Source organism: Phasianus colchicus, chromosome 28 (genome assembly GCF_987193195.1).
Source record: "Phasianus colchicus chromosome 28, bPhaCol1.hap1.1, whole genome shotgun sequence".
NCBI lineage: Eukaryota > Metazoa > Chordata > Aves > Galliformes > Phasianidae > Phasianus > Phasianus colchicus.
In genome coordinates this window covers 301828-322471 of record NC_143463.1, presented here as the reverse complement: position 1 = coordinate 322471, position 20644 = coordinate 301828, and the positions used below count along the sequence as shown (strand labels likewise).

The window sequence follows — 20644 nt, the reverse complement described above, 5'->3', positions numbered from 1 at the left end:
CCCGCTCCGCGCGCCCGCTCCGCTTCCGGGGCCCCGGGGCCCCGGGGCCCGCGCCCCCGGATCCTTTTCCTCCGCGCGGCCTTCCAGCCGCTCTGCCCCCGGCCTGCAGAGATGCCTCGGGTCGTCGTGACCGAAGTGCGGGACCGGCGCGTGGCGGTGTTGAACGTCGTTCCGTTGGCATCAGCCGTCGGTCAGCCCGTCCAGAGCCCTGTGCGGGGCCTTCGTTTCCTCAGGCGGATAACGGGAGGATGCCGGAGCCGAGGGGCGGTGGGAGGGAGGCGGGGACGGGAGCATCCTGCCGTGCCGCCAGCAGCCCGGGGGCCGCGTGCTGTGGGTGCCGGCACGAAGCTCCGCCGTCTGTCAGCACGGGAGCTGCGGTTCTGGTGCAGCAGCAGGAGCTCAGCGCAGCCCTGCAGAGAGCGGTCCGGCGGCACGGGAAGAAGATGACGGCCTGGAGCGCGAGTGCCTCAGCAGTGTCTGCAGCCTGCGAGGAGCCGAGCCGGGCTGGGGAGAGGAAGGTGTGGGAGTCCCGGGGAGGGACGCGCGATGGCAGCGTTATTGGCAGGATCAGCTGCTTCCTCCACCGCTCCCGACGCCGAGCACTGGTTTCCTTTGAGAAGCAGCCCACTGTTACATCTGTGGGGTTCCGCAGGACACACAGGCATGGGGTAAGTTTAGGTTGGATATCAGGACAAACTTCTGTGCAGAACTTCTACAGCCGTGGGTGGGATCCCCCTGAGCTCCCCTTCTCCAGGCTGAGCAGCCCCCTCTCTCTCAGCCTCTTGTCATGGCAGAGGTGTTCCAGTCCCTTCACCATCTTGGTAGCCCTGCGTTGGACTCTTTCCAGCATGTCCAGCTGTCTCCTGTACTGGGAGCCCAGAGCTGGACACTGTTCTCCAGCTGCAGCCTCCCCAGTGCCGAGCAGAGCAAAAGGAATGGTGCAGAATACTGGTCCTTACCTGCTACAAGAGAAGTCAGGACTAGGGCTATGATGGGAGCACATTGCTTTATGATTGACGTGGAGAACTGCTAGGAAGAAGGCCTGGTGGGCCTGAACACAGGTGCCGGGTGGTCCAGCTTTTGTTTCACTGGAAACCAGGTACTCTGTGGGCAGCAGTATGGAGATATGTTCTCTATGCAGTTGTGCCCCCGTGGCTTCTTTCTGATATGCTTGGGAAGTCCCACTAGAACAGGCTGCCGTGTGAGACAGAAGTGAGAGAGAAGCATCAGTTGTGTGGGTGGAGTTTTACTATCTCTGTGTTCACATCTTTTATGTTTGTCTTCTTTTTTTTTTCCAGTTCAACTCTGCGTGCGTCGGTCTGCCTTTGCTAAATCCTTTTCTTGTGGCCTTAGGCAACAATCGAGGGGGTCTCAAGTTTCAGCGCTGAGCAAGAAGCGCAGGCTCTCAGGAAGGCCATGAAGGGCTTTGCTAAGTTGATCTCCCTCCATGGTCAACTTTTATTTTTTCCCCAGCACTGCGAATGGCTGCTCTGGTGGTTTGATAGAGGGAAGCATAGCTGCTTGCACTGCTCTGCTGCACAACTGCCCTAAAAATTGTTGGAAAGTGGAAACAGAACTGCCCTTCGTGTCCCAAAATGCAGCTGCTCTGGTGGCGTGGGTCCTGGCAGCTTTGTGTGCATCGATGTAGTCCTGGAGCTGTTGAGAGCCGGCTGTGTGAGGGACTGGAGGTGGCACAAGACCAGAGGGCACTTCTGATCCTTGTGCAAGCATCCTGACTAGCTTCCATTTGTTTCTTGCAGGCACGGATGAAGATGCCATCACTGACGTCTTGACCAAACTAAATGTTTCCCAGCGTCAGCAAGTTCTGATCACCTCTAAGAGCACTACTGGCAGGGTGGGTGGTCTGCAGAGATGCATGAACGTGGTTGTGTCACTTGGGCGCAAAGTGAAAAACGACCCAATCTCTACAAGAGAAAGGTCGGCAGAGACTTCACCTGACCAAGGTTGTTTTGTTCTTGTTCAGTTCAGAGCAGTTGTTGATGCAAGGAGGGTTGGAGCCTGAAGAGGAGTGCTGAACAGCTCAGTTCCTCTGTCCTCAAAGGCCGTCCCTTCTGCCAACTCCTTTCTCCTCTTTGCCTTCTAGGATTTGATTGATGACTTGAAGTTGGAGCTGAGTGGGAATTTTGAGAGGGTGATCATTGGGGTGATGACTCCCACCACCATGTATGACGTGCACAAACTAAGGAGGGCTGTGAAGGTTTGGAAATCTTCCTTTTGTATTGCTTAAGTTCTGGCCAAGGACTTACTGCTTTGTTATGCATGTCTTCTCTCTCTTAAAGAAACCTGGTTGCACGTCACAAGCAGGTGCTGGTATCTTAAGTCTTGCCTTGGTGATTCCCTAGGGAGCAGGAGCAGATGAAGGTTGCCCAATGGAAATTCTGGCTTCTCGCACCAATGGAGAGATTTGTCGCATTAATGAGAACTACAAGCTTCGTAAGGAGTGCGAAAGGCTCTCTTGTCAGTTTCCTTCTGTCTGCGCTTCTTAATTGGAGGCTGTAGCACTAATGATGATGGCTGGAGTGCTGCAGTGCTGCTGGGAGCCCTGGGCACAGTTCTGTACTTAGCTAGGTTACAGCTGGCAAATGTTGTGGGCAGCACCCAGGTGGTGGCCCTGCTCCTAACGGGTGCTGTGTGTGTGTTCTTGCTGGAATATGGCTGCTCCCTTGAGGATGGCATCGTATCTGACACATCTCCCATGTTTCGAAGGGTCCTCGTGTCCCTCGCAACGGTGAGCCAAGCTGAGGGGAGAAGGGGGTGAATGTTCAGAGCTGTGGGCACAGCTCTGCACTCAGTGGTGAGGAGCTCCAGGCTGGCTTTTTCTCACCCTGTGTGTCCCATGACCTGCTCCTCAAACCCAGCTTCTCCGGGGAGGGAACTCTGACTCTGGGTGTGCATGAGTGCTGTGGGCTCTTCTTTAAATGTCCCAGTAAAGTGGGTTGCTGCTCGTTTCAGAAGGAAGCCCAAAGTACATCTGAGCTGCATTTCATTTGTAAGCTAGTGTTCCCTTTGAAGGACTCCATTATCCATCCCCAGCAGCTTTTCATGAACGGGGAATTCTCAGGAGTTGCTTCCAGTAGATGCTCTGGTGAACTGAGTCTTCTATCCTCGTGTCTTTGCAGGGAAACAGAGATGAAGGAATGTATGTGGATGATGCCCATGCTCAGCAAGATGCTCAGGTGCGTAGTAATGTGCTTCCCAATCTATTCTTGAGCAGGTGATGCATGGTGAAGAGAAGCCAGCCTGTGAAATGGAAATAATGCTTTTAGCCTTGTTTGCAAGTCTCTAATGAGAGGTCTCTCGACAGGCTGGCTACTTGGCAGGGGCAATGAGATTTTGGCTGTGGGTTGCCGTGCCTGGTAGGTGCTTGTTGGAAAATATCCGTGATCTAGACAAGTACGCGCCAGCAGTGCTCTAGCTGCAAGGGATTTAAGATCTCCTGTACGCCCAGTCTTCTCCATGAGCCTTACTTTGTCACCCCTAATGTCTTGAAGTGCCTGTACGAAGCGGGGGAGAAGAAGTGGGGAACAGATGAGGTGCAGTTTATGTCCATCCTCTGTACACGGAACAGGTATCACCTAGTGAGAGGTAGGACCCCTGCACAGTGTCCTGGGTTTTTCTTTCCTTCCTTGTTTGTGTGTGATGCTTTTGTAGGAGCTCTGTAGCTGTCCAGTAGATGTGAACTCTTCTGAGGCAGCAGGTGTCCTAGAGAGAGCCGCATTGCATCCATTCCATTCTGGCTGTTTTATTCCCTCCTGAGACTGAAAGGGACTTGAGAAACCTAAGTCCAACTGGCTGCAGCTCCAGCATGGAAAGCAGAGATCATGAAGTGTGACTGCCATTGGGGCAGGGGGGAGAGGAGCTAAGAAACTTGATTGGCAGCACAAAGCAGCAGGTCTTGAAAATGGTACTAGCTGTGGTAGGCCAATTCGCAAGACTGTTAGCAGTGAAAATGAATTATTTCTGTGGGGCGATCCTGATTTAGCTGAGAGTGCTGCAGGGATGAAAGAATGTTCATGCAGTATACAAGGAGCTTGTTGCAAAGCGGTCCTTTGAATCTCTGTGACTTTCTGCCATAGTTTTTGATGGTACAGAGGCATTGCTAACAAGGACATAACAGCATTAAATCTGAGATGGTAGGCAGTTATTCAATAGATTGTTTAGTTCTTGTTCAGCCTGTGCTTTTTGTTGTTGTCTGTCTGCTATTCAGCTCAGAATACAGAACTATTGTATTTCTCATAAATGCTTAGCACTCAAATATGGAAGTGCTTCACAGGCATTAATTTTTGTACCTAACAAGTTTTACTATGAAGCCACGAGTGTCTTCATCATTATTTAGCACAATAATTGCAGCAGTACAAACAACCAACCTTATAAAAAATATTACATGCATTATTTTTTTTTAGCTCATCAAGGAAAGGGTTCTGTGAATCTTTACCTACACCTAGATCTACTGTGCAGTATACAAGATGGATACTCATCTGAAATATCTAGTGCTGTATCTATATGCAAAGTGTCAACCTAAATTTTTGGCTTTACAAAATTTTGATGACTATATTTTGCAGTAGATATATTTACAGCCTAGTTGTTTCTTCATTTCTTTTTATTTCCAGTACTTGAATGTATTATAGGATTCTATATGGGTTTATTTGTGTGGCAAAGATCACCTTTCTTTGTTTACTGCTCCAAGATACTCGTTTTATTGAAAATTACTCATGAAGACTTATGATGTTTCTCTGAAAATGCTGAAAATAACTAAATGGCAATCTTTAACATTTACCATTAGAAAACAAATGGTTTGTGCATGAGATGAAAAGACAATAAAATCTGTTATGTTAACAGATAGATATCATTTACTTTTAAGCAGAGTACTATGAAATCTTTTACCAAGAGGTACAAAATTACAAAAGAAGCACTGAATTTACTTCAGTCATTTTTAAATTTTACTTGAGTGTCTGTCACGGAGTTATCTAGATCAACGTGTGCCCTCGACAGGGGACAGCAAGCCCATAGGCCCCCTGGCCCAAAAACAGGACGGAAAAGGGGGAAGGGAAGGGAGATGGGAGCTGGGCCCAGAAACCAGAACAGCAGCAACAATCTAAGGAGGAAAACTTAATTTTACTAAACATGATATCGGAATGCAAGATAACACAATATAATATAATATAATTGAAATTGAGGCTAATAAATCAAATAAGAGAGAGAGAGTGTCCGAAACTAAAAGGCCTACTTTGAACTGAAGGCACACGGTTGGGGAGCAGACCCACACACTGCTAGGCAGTGAGCAAGAGAGCCAGAGAGCAAGATCCCATGACTCCCTCCCATGGCTTATCTTCCTCTCTGAACATGAAGTCCCCTGGGATGTGTAGTTCTTCCTTTCTTCTGAGAACCAGGCATCCAGAAAGTTGTCAGTCCACGGAACTGGAGTATTAACTCTTTAATTACCCGTGCTTTACATGATGTTTGGTGTGGAATACCGATAACAAAATTATAAAACCATGACAGAGTACTGTGTTTTGTACTTTTTTGACTTCCAAAGTCAAAAAAGAGCTGATTTTGCTGTGGGAGGTAACTATGGTTAGGAGAGAAACTGTGTGCTCATTTTCCAGAAGGTAGTACATAAAAAATAAAGAAAGATCTTTGTATTCCTGGAAATTTGAGAAATTGGAGGGTCTGCTGTAGGAAATAGGATATATCAGTGTTTCTGTTTACAAGACAGTGACTGCTGTTTGTAATCTGTTAGAGGATGGGTATCTTGTCACAGAACAACCCTTTTGGACATCTTTATAAATGTTTTAGTAACTGAGCAATGGATCAGTGATGCAAAATACTTTCTTATCTAGCAGCAGCTCTTATCTGAATTTACTGTATCTATTGTGGAGAAAGCACGAGGTTCCAGTGCTACAGTGTTTGTGTTGTGAGCACTACAAAACTTTTTAAAACCACTGTTCATTTGCTCAGTATCAAAGAAAACATTTTAACCAAACTTAAGTGCTAACTAGTCACTCCGAGGTCTTCACTACCTAAAATTTTCCTTCATAACAGAATCTTTACAGTGTATGAGATAGAAATAATAAAATAATTTTCTTATTCTTTCCCTTAGGCATTTCCTGGAAACACAAACTCTGATAGTGTGGTCCGACATGATTTGCAACACCCAGTCATTGCTCGCTATGTACGTATAGTTCCTTTAGATTGGAATGGAGAAGGCCAAATTGGGTTAAGAATTGAGGTCTACGGCTGCTCCTACTGTAAGTTTTTCCATTATATTCCTTTAAAAAAAAAAAAAAAAAAATCTAAATAGAAACTGTCTTTGAATTTCAGATTAAATCTGAATCTCAAGTACTTTTTGCTAAAATGCATGAAGATATTCCAGGATTACTAATTGTAATAACTGGAGCTTAATTTAATATTTACTGTATCCTTTATTCTGAGTTTCTAGTTAGCTCTTCTATAGGAAATACAGCATTAGAATTAGTAAGAGTGCTTTGAAATCACTACTTTTGATCTTCAAAATTGTTTTTGCAGAAGACTTGAATAGACCAGTTGAGGAAAAGATAGCATTCAGATACATTTCATGCTGGGTCTTGAGAGGGAAACAAGACATAATTCACTGCCTGATGACAAAGATAAAAATAAAACAAGTAAAAATTCAATTGAAGAAGCTCATCTTGTCTAAATATGACATGTTTTTCGGAGATTTTTCCTTTAATATTTGAGTATAACTTTAGAATCTCTTCTAAAAAAAAAAAAAACGAGATGAGCAATGGTGCAAGTGGTTAAGAGCACAACAGATCAAGTTTTAAGAAAAGCAAGTGTAGTTTCTAAATACCATTCCTTGAATTTGATCCTGTGGGTGCTTACGTGAAGTCCACATGCCTGCAAACTGTAAATGTCTGATGTCCTATTTCTATGCAAATTTAGTACAGTATTCTTGTAGGTGTTTTAGGGGAAATAAATACTTGAGATTTATCTTAAAAAAAAAAAAAAAAAAAAAAAAAATGTTAGAACAAGTTAAGAAGCACCTATCTTGAAGACTCTTCCATTGACATCAAGTGATTTAAGACCTATTGAAACACTTTGTCATGGTAACTAGCAATTATGTTAATTAACTAGCAAAAATGTCTTGTGATTTCTGTTGCTTTTACTTGGCTATGTGCTTTCACTCTACTAAAATATTTTATATGCTGTTTTAAGTGTAGCCAACACTATAACATGGTTGATTTCACATCATGATTACATTTTTTTACATTTAAGTATGTCTACTTTGAATACAAATACAAGTATATGGAGACAGAAACCAACTTTTTTTTTTTTTTTAATCCAACACTTTTTTAAACAACAACAAAAAAAATATTTTTAAGTTGTAGGGTTTTTTTTTTGTTTTTTTTTTTTTTAGCCAAAAATATTTACAAGCAAAAGGTTTTAGGTTTTTGTTTTGTTTCCTTTTTTTTTTTTTTAATTAAATTGATATCTTATGCACTGTAAGCACGTTACAAGATGAATTTGGAGTCTGAAACTAAATGTGAGGAAAAGCATAGTTGGCTAACAAAATTATTTCTGTCACTGGATGAAAAGTTGTCTGCTTGAAAGACTGCATATTTCTGGAGAAAAATAAAACACATCTATCAAGGAAATAATGAATCAACTAAAAAAATACTGATAAAATTTGTCTTCACAGACAACTGAAGTAAGAAACCTAACCTTTTGTTTTCCTCGAAGAGAAGCATTGAACTGCTAGTATTATAAGTTATTTCAGTATTTTGTTAATGACATTAATAATAATGTTTTACATTTATATGTCTATAGGAACTTTTTTTTTCTTTCTCCTCCCAAACAAACAAAACAAAGAAACAAAAAAAACCTCTCCTAAAATACTGTGTAGATTTTAGAAGCAGGAATCAGGCTGTCCTTGAGTCAGTATGCTGAAACCAGTAGACAGCAGCAGCGCAGTTGAGAAGAAAAGTTCACTGTCTTATGACTTCTTGGAAAAACAGAATAATGTTTGAGAGTTCCAAACTTGTTTTCAAATGCATTATTTGGAGCAACTTATGTAAAGTTACATTGTTCCATAGATACGGAATTCAGCAGGAGCAAAGTTTTTAGCCCTATAATTAGTATTGTATATTGAAGCATTGTCATTAACCAGTGAGATTTGCAGATTAATCCTGCTGTCAGTGAAGAAACTGACTGTTTAGATAAGTAGCAATTTTTTTAGCCTGATTAAAACATGGGCATCTAATCCAATTTGTGAAAATTTTTGAAACATTACCTAAAGCAAAAGGTTGCTTAATACCTTACAATCATATATTCTTCTTCTAGTTTGTAGGTTTATATTGAATGCAGTCTTTTATTTAGAGAATATTTGAGAACATATTTCAGATGTAGAACTTGCACATTTTCTCATAGTAAAGGTTTAATTGGAAAGTCATAAACTTAGTGCTTAAAAAAATATTTCATTGCACAATACAGCAATCTGGTTATTAGTCTCAGAGTATTAAGAACTCTCATTAAACCACATATTGAAATACGTGGTCATTAATTGCCATATTGATTTGTTCTTATTTTTCTTGAGTATGCTGATAAAATACACATTATTTTTTGTGTGTCAGAAATGGAAACCACATTCTTCCTTGCACAGCAATGTGAATTAAAAAAAAGGTTCAACTTTAAAAGAGAATTAGAGATGACATCTATTCCCTAGAGAATTTTGTAAAATTACAAAATATTTCCTTTCAAGGTGCTCTTATTCATTTAATTATTTGCTTGCCTTCTTGCTTTGAGATTTTTCTATGTTTGAAACTGCAGATGAGATCTGTGACGTTACTTTCTAATAGATCTCTTGGAAGTCACAAAAATAAATAAATAAATAAATAAATAAATAAATAAATAAATAAATAAATAAATAAATAAATTAAAGGCTCCCTCTACAGTAAGATTGAAAATGTTCTTTACATTTCTCTCTGTGAATAAGTGCTGATGTCAAATTTAGAAAAGATTTTAACTGTGTGGGAAGAGAAGCAAACAAAATATTTAACATTAAAAAAAAATATACTGTAGTCAACGGGAGTTGTAGCTTTCATTTTAAAATCATAGAATGACTTATGTTGGAAGGGATTTTAAATATCATGTAGTTCCAATGCCCTCGCATGAACATAGTTATCAACCACTAGATCAGGTTGCCCAGGGCCTGATCCAGACTGGCACTGAATGCCTCTAGGGAAAAAGCATCTGCATCTTCTCTGGGCAACCTTTTCCAGTCCTTTACCACAGTGAATAAAAAATTTCCTCCTATCATCTAACCTAAATCTCCTTTCTTTTAATTTAAAACCATTCTTGCCCGTTCTCACTAATAGACCATGAAAAAAGTTGGTTTTCTGCCAGTTCATAAACTCCTCTGAAGTATTGGAAGGTCACAATGAGGTCTCCCCAGAAAAACAATCCTCCTCTCCAGTATAAACAAGCCCAACTTCCTGAACCTCACGGGAGAGGTGCTCCAGCCCTCTGATCATCTTTGTGGCTGCCCTCTGGACTGATTCCAACAGCTCCACATCTTTATTGTCTTCAGGGCCTAAGACCTGGGCACAGTATTTCAGGTGTGACTTCACAAAAACAGAACTGAGAGGGACAACTTCTTCCCGTTACCCAGTTAGCTGCCCTTCTTTTGAGGCAGTCCAGTATACTGTTGGCCTTCCAAATTGCAAGTGCACAATGCTGGCTCACATCCAGCTCTTTATCCACTAGGACCCCCAAGTTCTACTTGACAGAGCTGCTCTCGTTGAGTACTTCTCCCAGTCTGTTCACATATCTGAGATTGCTCCAACCCAAGTGGCAACACCTTACATTTTGGTTTGATGAATCTCATTTGATTTTACATGAGCCCGCTTTTCAAGCTGTTCCAGGCGATTACAGATATGTAGTGAAGCTGTGCAGAGAGAAAATTAGAAAAACCAAAGCCCAGTTAGAACTGAGCTTGGTCATTAAGATAAAAGACAACAATAAATATTTCTATAAATGTATCAACAGCAAGAGGAGGGCTAGAGGGAACCTCCATGACTTGTTGGACACCGAGGGCAACATGGTGACCAAGGATCAGGATAAAGCTGAGGTATTAAGTGCTTTCTTTGCCTCAGTCTTTAATAGTAAGACTTGTTACTCCCTGGGAACACAGCCTCCTGCACTGGTAGATAGGGATGGGGAACAGAATAGGCCCTGCATAATCCATGATGAGATGGTTTTGGACTTGCTCCAGAAGCTGAATGCTCAAAAGTCCATGGAGTCAGATGGATTGCATCTAGAGTGCTGAAGGAGTTAGTGGATGTGGTTTCCAAGCCACTCTTCATCATCCTTCAGCAGTCCTGGCTAACCGGGGATGTCACAGTGGACTGGAGACTGGCAAATGTGACACCTATCTTCAAAAAGGACGGAAAGATGATCCTGGTAGCTCCAGGTCTATCAGTCTCGCCTCAGTACCAGGGAAGATTATGGAACAGATAATCTCAGGAGACATAATGGACCAATTAAAAGTCAACCAAGGGATCAGGCCTAGTAAGTATGGGTTTACAAATGGTAGATCATGTTTGGCGAACCTGATTTCATTCTATGACAAGGTGAGCCATTTAGTGGATGAAGGTAAGGCTGTCGATGTGATCTACCCGGACTTCAGTAAAGACTTTGACACTGTCCCTCACAACATTCTCATGGAGAAGGTGGCTGCCCATAGCTTGAATAGATGTATGCTCTGCTGGGTGAAACACTGGCTGGATGGCCAAGCCCAAAGAATTGTGATCAATGGAGTTGAATGTAGTTGGCGGCTGGTCATGAGCAGTGTTCCCCAGGGTTCAGTACAGGGGCCGCTTCTATTTAACATCTTTATTAACAATCTTGATGAGGGGATTGAGTGCACCCTCAGTAAGTTTGCAGTCTACACCAAATTGAGAGGGAGTGTTGATCTGCCAGAGGGGAGAAAGGTGCTACAGAAGGTCCTGGATAGACTGGATTGATGGGCCAAGGTGAACCGTGTGAGATTCAATAGTGTCAAGTGTCAGGTCCTGCATTTTGGTCACAACAACCCCAGGCAACCCTATAGGCTTGGGAAGAAGTGGCTGAAAAGTTGCCTGTCAGAAAGGGACCCTGGTATATTGATGGACAGTCAGCTGAATACGAGCCAGCAGTGTGCCCAGGTGGCCAAGAAGGCCAGTGGCATCCTGGCTTGGATCAGGAATGGTGTGGTGAGCAGGACTAGGGAAGTAATTTGGCCCCTGTACTCAGCACTGGTGAGGCCTCACCTCGAGTACTGTGTTCAGTTTTGGGCACCTCAATACAGAAAGGACATGGGGTGCGAGCAGGTCCAAAGAAGGGCTGCAAGGCTTGTGAAGGGCTTGGAAAATATGCCGTATGAGGAGCGACTGAAGGAATTGGGCTGTTTAGTCTGGGGAAAAGGAGTCTGAAGAGAGACCTTATTACTCTCTTCCAGTACCTGACAGGTGCTTACAGCAAGTGCAGGGTTGGTTTCTTCTCACTGGTGACAGGATGACGGAAAATGATCTCAAGTTGTGCCAGAGTAAGTTTAAGCTGGATATCAGGAAAAGCTTCTTTACAGAAAGGGTTGTTAAGCACTGGAATAGGCTCCCCAGAGGCAGGGTTGAGTCACCTTTCCTGAATGTGTTTAAAAACCATTTGTTTACTGTGCTCAGAGACATTATTTAGCAGAGGGTTGTTAGAATTAGGGTAAGTTTGGTTAGGTTGTGGTTGGACTTGATGGTCTCTGAGGTCTTTTCCAACCTGAGCACTTCTATGGTCAGGCATAGTCTATCCTTGATGAAGCTGTGTTGGCATTCTTGAATCACCCCCCTCCCCTTTCTTGCACATGCCTTAGAGTAGATTCATGGAGGTTCTGCTCTGTGATCTTCCCTGGCACAGGTAAGGCTCACTGGTCGATAGTCTCCCAGATTTTCCTTTCTCCCTTTATTAAAAATGGGAGTGATGATTCCTTTTTCCACTTGCCAGGACCTTCACCTGACAGCCATGAATATTCAGAAATGATTTAGAGTAGCTTGGCAACCACATCAGTCAGTTAGTTCAGGACTCTGAGATACATGTTGTCCAGCTCCAGAGACTTGTCCATATTTAGTGTCATAAGGCAGTGTCAGACTTGCTCTTTTCTGACAGTATAGGAGGCATTTTGCCCCCCATCCCCTTTGTAGAGTTTCAGGTACATATAATATATTTAATACACTCAAAAGAGGAGAAAGGATCTTTACATTTGCAGTGACATAATTTATCAGAAAGCAAGTCATAGGAAAGAAAGTAATGTTACAGAAGGCAAAGTATCCACTGAATTCATTAATGCAAAGCTGATGGAATATTTATATTCAAGCTCTTTTTGAGACAGAGAGTAAAGAGACATGATAGATAGATGTCTCTCGTCATGTTCCCATTTATGAATTTTTTAGACAATCAGCAAATTCAAGGCATCTGGAGCCTATGACAACTACAATATATATTGTATTTTATCACTGATTTTTGAAGTTCATAATAAGCTCCTGCAGAATCATTGCCATACGAATAGTTCCTTCAATCACAATACTGCAGCAGATTAATGCATACAAAACAAACAAACAAACAAACAAACAAACAACAACAAAAAAACCAGTAGCATTCCTATTGAACAGTCTTTGACAGCACTTTTTAAGATAATCTTATGAGGACTTCTGGGTGCTGAAATCTTATGGCATGAGTGGAATGGAGTCACTGATACCTTTGCTCATGGACTAGTTCTATCTTGCTATGTCAAATGTTACTGTTAGAGTATTCTGATGTATGTCTGATTTCTTTTTAAGGAAGGAGAGAAAAGTAGAAAAATAAACAAGTCAGACCTTATCATTTTATGAAGAAATGAACATTTTTTTTTATGGAGATTATTTACTCCTTAGATAGTACAGTGAACAAAATCTTGGTCATGTGAATATTTACAAGAGAAAAAAAAATTAGACTTGGAGATGCTGTTAAGGCTTAAGCCATAAGTATTTGAAAGGAATATTTACAATAACTGTTTTGAAAATATTGAAGTGCTAAAAATTAGAGCTTGAACAGATTTTGACAAGTTAATCCTATTTGCCTGTAGTGACTTTAAGTGAAACCATTGTTCCTCTTCACTATTAATTCCACATTCATCAGCTGTATTCATCATTAGAAAAATTTCTGTGATACTTGTAATTTCCTTTGCCATTGTCATGCTATTGCTACCAACTATTCATATCTCCATCACTCTCTCCTATGGTTGCCATATGTACTTCACAGAAACTCCATTCTCTCCAAAACTATATATTACATCAAAATATCACAGGGAATATTTAAAGTAGATAAGAAAGCCACTATTTAACTTGTGTGGAACCTAACCAATTTTCTTTTGTCCAGTGCCACTAGATAGATATACTGGACATTTTGTTTCATCAGCCTATGCTCACAAACAAACAAACCTTCACGATCAAAAAACTGATGAAGTGTCTTGATGGCCACTGGAACTCCCTATGCTGAATGAACTATATGTCCATATGTATGTAAACATATGAATACATATTTATTCTTTTACACTTTTTTTTTCCACCTAAATTGTGAAGATACTTATGTGGTCTCATAATCCATGTAAATGGTTCTTTTCCAACCTCTCATAATATTTTATTACTCATAATAATAATGTTCACTAAACTGTCTTAATGAAAAGATGGACTTCTATGACCATAGAAGTGATGGAACTGCATAAAAATATTAAATGATAGATAGGAAGAAACATTTTGAAGTATATGTTTTGTCTAATCATGTTCTCATATTTGTAGCAACTGTATTAAATCATTGTAATTAAAATTGTTTTTCATTTTGGAGAAAAAAAGAATCACAGATTTGAGAAAATTATCAGCAGTCACTGTAAACTTAGTAGCTTTGTTTGTGACAGTGAATAGAACACTTAAGAGTTATTCGAAGCATCCAACCCTCTTTTTCTCTGTTTCTCTTTAGATATTTTTATTCTGGATATTTCTACAATTTCTATGTAATTGATCTTCAGCCAGCATAGTCACAGTTCAACATCTGCAAGCATAGCTTGGTATTTACTTTTTCTGATATTACAGGTGCAGGTCTCAGTACTTGTATTAAAACAATGGAGAGTGAGGGAAATGAACTGTGAAAGCATTTGAAGATCTCTTTGAAAACATACTCTGTTTGAAAGCTTAATTCTTTTCTAATGTACTCTCTAGCATGTTTTTTTTTTTTTTTAATTTTATTTTTCTTATTTGTTTTCACATAGAGGGGACTTCTTATCTTGAAGATCATAAAAAGTGGTGATTTTCCTCATTTGCTCCATGGTACTCCTCAAACAGTAGAGTTTTGCAGATTTAGGATCAAAAATAACTTTTTTTTTTTTTTTTTGTAAGTATTTAAAGTGTGGGTTGTTTACCTACTCCCCAGGAAGAAATAGTTGTGATTGTTTCTTTGCAAGTGTTTGTTATTCTGGTATGAAAGTAAGTGAGAACAGACTTCAGCTAATTTCTTATCTCTAGTGGTTAACAGTAATAGGTATGGGTCTATTTTGGTTCTGGCTGTCCAGCACAGGGCACCCCAGACACACACAGCAGCCCAGCAGGCCCTGTCATCAACTCAGCACCTAAGAATGGTACAATTTTTAAATGAAATATTAAAATTTAACATATATTTTTCATTCTTTTAACATATATTTAGTCTGATACAAAAAATGTTTTATTTTTGTATCAACTTCTTGAAACCACAGCAAATTGAGCAGTCCATTATTTTTAAATGTCTAGCTGTAGTGAAGTTACTGGTGGATATTCTCAGGCACCACAGGTTTGTGATCTGCAACAGCAATGTGTATCCCATACAAGTACATTTGTTATGCATCAGTGGATGCATAATCAAAGTCAGATTTAAAAAAGATCTATTTTACATGCATACATATCCCACCAAAATGTTCAGTTGCATACTCAAACATTTTTCAATTACACTTGAACACTTTTTTAAATCATTCAGCATTTCCTTTAGAAGAGTATGTATTGCTAGTTCATTTTTAAAAGATTTTTTAAGGTTTTTTGATGGAATACTGTATAATCAATGAATGTACAGATGTTATAACAGAATCACTGAATGGCCAGGGTTGGAAGGGACCTCAAGGATTGTGGATCGCCAACCTCCCTGCACATGCAGGGCCACCAACCTCCCCATTTAATGCTAGACCAGGCTACCCAGGGCCTCATAAAATCTGGCCTTGAACACATTCAGAGATGAGGCATCCACAACCCCTCTAGGCAGCTGTTCCAACACCTCACCACTCTCTCTGTAAAGAACTTCCCCCTGACATCCAACTTAAATCTTCCCTCCCTCAACTTCAAACCATTTCCCCTCGTCCTGCCATTATCTACCCTTTCAAAGAGTTGACTCCCCTCCTCTTTGTAGACTCTCTTTAGGTACCGGAATGCTGCTAAGAGGTCACCCTGCAGCCTTCTTTTCTCCAGGCTGAACAAGCCCAACTCCCTCAGCCTGTCCTCACAGGGGACGTGTTCCATCCCTCTGATCATCTTTGTGGCCCTCCTTCAGAAAAATTGATTTAGAAATACTAATTTTTTTTTTATGGGACACTTGGACTTTGTTTATCTTTTAGAAAGTCACAATAAATTAAATAAGATTTAAATACATTCCCTTAAATATTTTCTTTGCTCTGAAAGTAATGCTTCCCATTTATCAAATTGTATCATCATAATCTTATATAATATAGTTTCCATTTAAATAGAATAAGTTCTAAGCTACAGAAGATTATTTTTCAATGTAGTCACCATGACTAGCTATGCATTTTTGGTGGTGATTGAAGAAGGGCTTGTATGCTGCGCGTATTGTTTAAAAAAAAAAAAAAAAAGCCTGGAGCAGCAGATTTGATCCGCTATTACTGTCACCACTGCTGAAACACACCACCTAACACACTATGCTAACACTGACTGTTAAATCTCTGTGAATGTTCATCAAGTATTGAAGAATGTCAATGGATGCTGTTTTTTCCACATGGAGGAATTCAGTTATATCTTTGTTTCATGTGCACTTCTGTGTCAGATATAATTTTCACAGACTGCCACTATGCTGCCATCATGGCAACAAAATCTAGTGGGATATTGGTGGGAACGTTCTACTATAACGCTCTACTGTTATACTACTGATGTCTACCTCTGATATCATGGGCCAACAAAATAAAATAGAAGGCATTGCTTTCAGAGCAGCCTTTGCATGAGAAATCTATTAATCTTTCCTTTTCACATAAGTGCTTATGTAACTTCTAGATTAGAAAATTATTTTAATAAAGGAACCTCAAACTTTTAGAAGAATGTATGTAATTAGCAAGATCTGAAAATAAATATTTTTTTTACATTATTAATTGTTTTCAGCATTTATTTTTCCGAACAGAACTTCATATTTCTGTATTGGTTGCTGGAAAAAGAATTATTGCTTAATTCCTTGCATGGTAACAACTCTATTTTTCTTTTTCAGAAACTTGAAGTAGTGGATTTTTAATTCTTTCAATATAAACATGTTCTTACTTCCTTTCTTCCTTCGTTTTCTCTCTCCTTGTTTTCTTTATTTCTCATGGTACATAGTTGCCCTTTTGGTTCTAAGTATATTGAACAACTTGAGAGAATAACTTTATAAAACTATAGCTATAAAAAAGTTCTTTGTTACCTAAAAGATCGCATCCCTGGATGTGTTTAAAAACCATTTGGATGTGCTGCTCAGATAGATGATTTAGCAGAGGCTTGTTAGGGTAGTAAGGTTAGGTCGTTGGACTCAATGATCTTGAATGTCTTTTCCAACCTGAGTGATTCTATGATTCTATTTGTTTAGCCACAGCTGGCATTTATGTAGCATGCTTTTATTTACGGATGCTCTTGCTTAGTGATGCATGTATAAGTGTGTCTGTCCCCCCATCACTTTACCCCTGTGTACATTCTCTTCAGGTAGAGAGAAAAGCGGTGATTCTGTTTCCTATGAAGACTAAATTGCAAACAATCATACAGACTGTTACTGAACTAAAGAAAACTGAGTTAGTTGTGTTGTTTTTGGTGACATCAGTGTTGCCATGGTACCAGAGGATCTCAACGCACCCCTTTTGCTTGGGTACTTCTTATATTTTTTTCTATGCCTTGTATAGATGCAGAAAATTGTACCATTGAACTGTCCACTGGACTAATGGGGTAAGTGGGACAGCTGTCCCTTCAGCGCTGCTTCATAGCTTCTCTTCTTTGACTCGTTTTCTGAGGAAAGCCTCTGAACGGAATACAACTTGCAAGCATTGGTTGTTGGTTCTTTAGGTTAGATTCAGTGAAGCTTACTTATATCTGGTTAATCTGGGGAGGATTGAGATCCTCTGTATCTCTGTCACCTGTTCCACGTTTGAGCACCCTCACAGTGAGAGCCTTTTCATTCTACTAAGTGTCACCCTGGGTAGGGACACATTTCACTAGATGAGGTAAAAGGAGCAGTCCTTGAGAGCAGCCCTGCAGAGAAGGACCTGGGCGTCCTGATGGATGATAAACTTAACATGAGCCAGCAGTGCTCTTGCAGCTCAGAAAGCAAATGGTATACAGGGCTCCATCAGAAAAGGGGTGGTCAGCAGGGACAGGGAGGTGATTGTCCCTCTCCACTCTGCTCTTGTGGGGACCCATCTGGAGTACTGTGTCCAGATCTGGAGCCTCCAGTACAAGAAAGACAGAACTGATGGAGAGGGTCCAGAGGACGACCACAGAGATGATCATGGGACTGGAGCACCTTCCCTACCAAGATAGTCTGAGGGAGCTGGGCTTCTTCAGTCTGGAGAAAAGAAGGCTGCAGGGTGACCTCACTGCAGCCTTTCAGTACCTAAAGGGAGCCTACAAACTGGAGGGGAGTCATTTCTTTGAAAGAGTAGACAACAGCAGGACAAGGGAAAATGGGTTTAAGTTGAGAGAGGGAAGATTTAGGTTGGATGTCAGGGGGAAGTTCTTTACAGAGAGAATGGTGAGGTGCTGGAACAGCTGCCAAGAGAGGTTGTGGATGCCCCATCCCTGGAGGTGTTCAAGGCCAGATTGGATGGGGCCCTGGGCAGCCTGGTCTAGCATTAAATGTGGAGGTTGGTGGCTGTGCACATGGCAGGGGGGTTGGAGATTCATGATCCTTGAGGTCCCTTCCAACCCTGGCCATCTGTGATTCTGCAATTTTTCTGGGAGGCAATTAAAGTTAACGTAAATACAGTTTTGCAGCTTACTGCTGTGCTTTCTGGAAACTTTTGCCTGGGTAGCTGTGCTCATCAGAGGTCATATTTCACTGCAGTCTGGCTGACATAAATAAGCCAGAAAGGTAGGTAGTATATATCTCAAGTGAAGCAGCAAATGACAAATTCACCAAGAAGTTTAAAAAATCGCTGCACTGCCCAATAACTCAGTGTATTCTTCTATGTTTTAAATACATGAGAAGACAATGCGTTCCTGGAGCATGACTGAAAATCAGTAAAGATGTGCAAGTTGACAACACATTCTAGCAAATCACACTGCCATGGCTTAATACAGTATTTTCCTACAAATGATCTTTACTGCTTTTTTGCTGAAGGTTATTGATCCTTCTGAGAATTTTCACCAGCTTCAGTGGGTCCAGTGCTTCATAGTATAGCTTAAAAAAAAACAAACAGGACCTTCTCCCTGCCTATCTTCAAGCTCTGTTTCTTTGTAGGAAGGTTACTGAACCTCATGTGGCCTGTAGCTTCCCATGCAGTAATCTTTTTTTGCTGCAGATTTTTAAGAGTGATCCTTATTCCCCTAGCATTAAAAACAGCATCTTTCTTTCACACAGCCACTTGATTGTGTTCTTAAAATGAGATAATGACAATTTCCACTCTTGAAGATATTCGAAGCTCTGGATACTTGAAGCTCTGGATGTACTTATGGGCAACCTGCTCTAGCTGATTCTGCTTGAGCTGGGGGATGGACGAGATGACCTCTAGAAGTCCTTCCAATCTCAACAATTTTGCAAGTTTCTGAAGATGAAATTATAGCTGAGGCAAATACAGTTCTCCCAATCCCCTACCAATCCTTTCCAACAAGTTTCTAATAATAATATATTGTTGATCTTCATTTTGATTTTACTTTCATGTTATCTCACACAAAGTGGGGGGACATAGGACAGGAAGTAAAAAAGAACAACATAAAAGGAATGATGAATATTTTCACAAAATTAAATTATGTGGCCTGCCATATCTGAAGAAAAAGAAGGATATAAGTTCTTTTGAGAATTGCGGTTTAACTTGTCACGTAGCTAAACATCACACAGCCATTCACTCTCTCCAGACTCCCCCTTTCCATCCCAGATGGAATGAGGGAGAGAATTGGGGAAAAAAAAAAAAAACAAAACAGGAATTGCAGGTTGAGATAAAAACTATACACTAAGAAAGAAGAGGAAAATGGGAAGAAATGCAACTATAAATATATAAATGCATACTTTATACAGCCACAGTGCAATTACTCTCTACCTACTGACCAATCCACAGCAATAAATACAACTCCCTGCTGACCTGTGGCCTGCCAGCAATGCAAGTTCTTACCCCATACCAACCAATGCCCAGCAACCCTCAAGGGGTGTCTGTCCCATGTCCTGGCCTTCATCAATACTAGAGCACTTCTCCACCAGTCCAAGTCAATCTACATCCCCATCCCCCTTCAAACTTAGTTTACGGGTCTTTGGATGAGCCCTGCTAATTCCTGTTCCAGAACCCTTTTGCTACTGTGAAATAAACCTTTTCCATGTATTACTGTCAGGTCTGGTGTCTTATAAAACCAGCCATGATCAAAGAACTCAAAGCCCTGCCTATAGCATCAGTCTTGTAGCCAGGCATTTATGGACTGGATCCTTCTATTCCATCCCATGTCATCACCTGAAAACGAAGGGAGGGAAGAGAAAATAACTTGTGCCCCAGACCCTTTCACCAACTGTCCCAAGGCCTTGAAGACTTTCTTCATTCCCCTCAGACTATGGGATGCAGTTTCCTCCCCATCTGTGGAAGATCAGCAGAGGGTAGTAGTCATGACCTTCTGCATGTCATATTTTATAGAATAACCCTTGGCCTAATTCTGGCCACCTGTCCTGGCTCCACCCTCCCCTTGCAGTCATGCGTATAGTGGTGACTTCTTTTTCCCACTAAGTGGCCTGTCCTGGCTTGGCCATGGGCATGCTCCCATGACTAAGCAAAAGCCAGGACATCTTTATTTCAGCTGAAACCAGAACAAGTGTTAAAAAGGACACAAAAGCATACCAAAAAAAAAAAAGAAAAAAAAAATTACCTAAATTTAAATTTAGAAAAAGTTTGGCTTTCTTGAGTTCCAAGGTGATATAGTCTCCTTGTTGTCCTTCTCCATGGAAAATTACACCTTCACTTTCAGAGGTCTTAAATTTCAGAGAGATGACATCTTTCAATGTTTTCATTTTCTTGTTCCTGAATCTGTATGGTAGCACTACGTGGCCATCAAAATTGATAACATCAGCCCCTAATGAAGAAGAAAAAAAAAAAAACCGTAACATTGTTTATGAGCGATTATATATTCCAGTA

The 20644-nt window shown here is 40.9% G+C and overlaps 1 protein-coding gene across 4 annotated transcripts; it reads left to right on the top strand.

The window, feature by feature from the left end:
* The first annotated feature begins 40 nt into the window (after positions 1-40).
* On the top strand, positions 41-19969 carry LOC149914700 (contactin-associated protein-like 2). Of its 4 annotated transcripts, XM_090126012.1 has the most exons (5): positions 1118-1855; positions 2105-2218; positions 3141-3197; positions 6122-6269; positions 18895-19969. In XM_090126012.1, exons 2-5 carry the CDS (start codon positions 2168-2170, stop codon positions 18900-18902), a joined length of 264 nt encoding a protein of 87 aa, XP_089982138.1. In that variant the 5' UTR covers positions 1118-1855; positions 2105-2167; the 3' UTR covers positions 18903-19969. The 4 variants fall into 4 exon arrangements, 1 of the variants encoding a protein (XP_089982138.1); XR_016460270.1 differs by lacking the exon at positions 18895-19969 and adding an exon at positions 41-668 and having other exon boundaries at positions 901-1855; positions 2105-3197; positions 6122-7340; XR_016460272.1 differs by lacking the exon at positions 18895-19969 and having other exon boundaries at positions 2364-3197; positions 6122-7340.
* Positions 19970-20644: the final 675 nt, after the last annotated feature.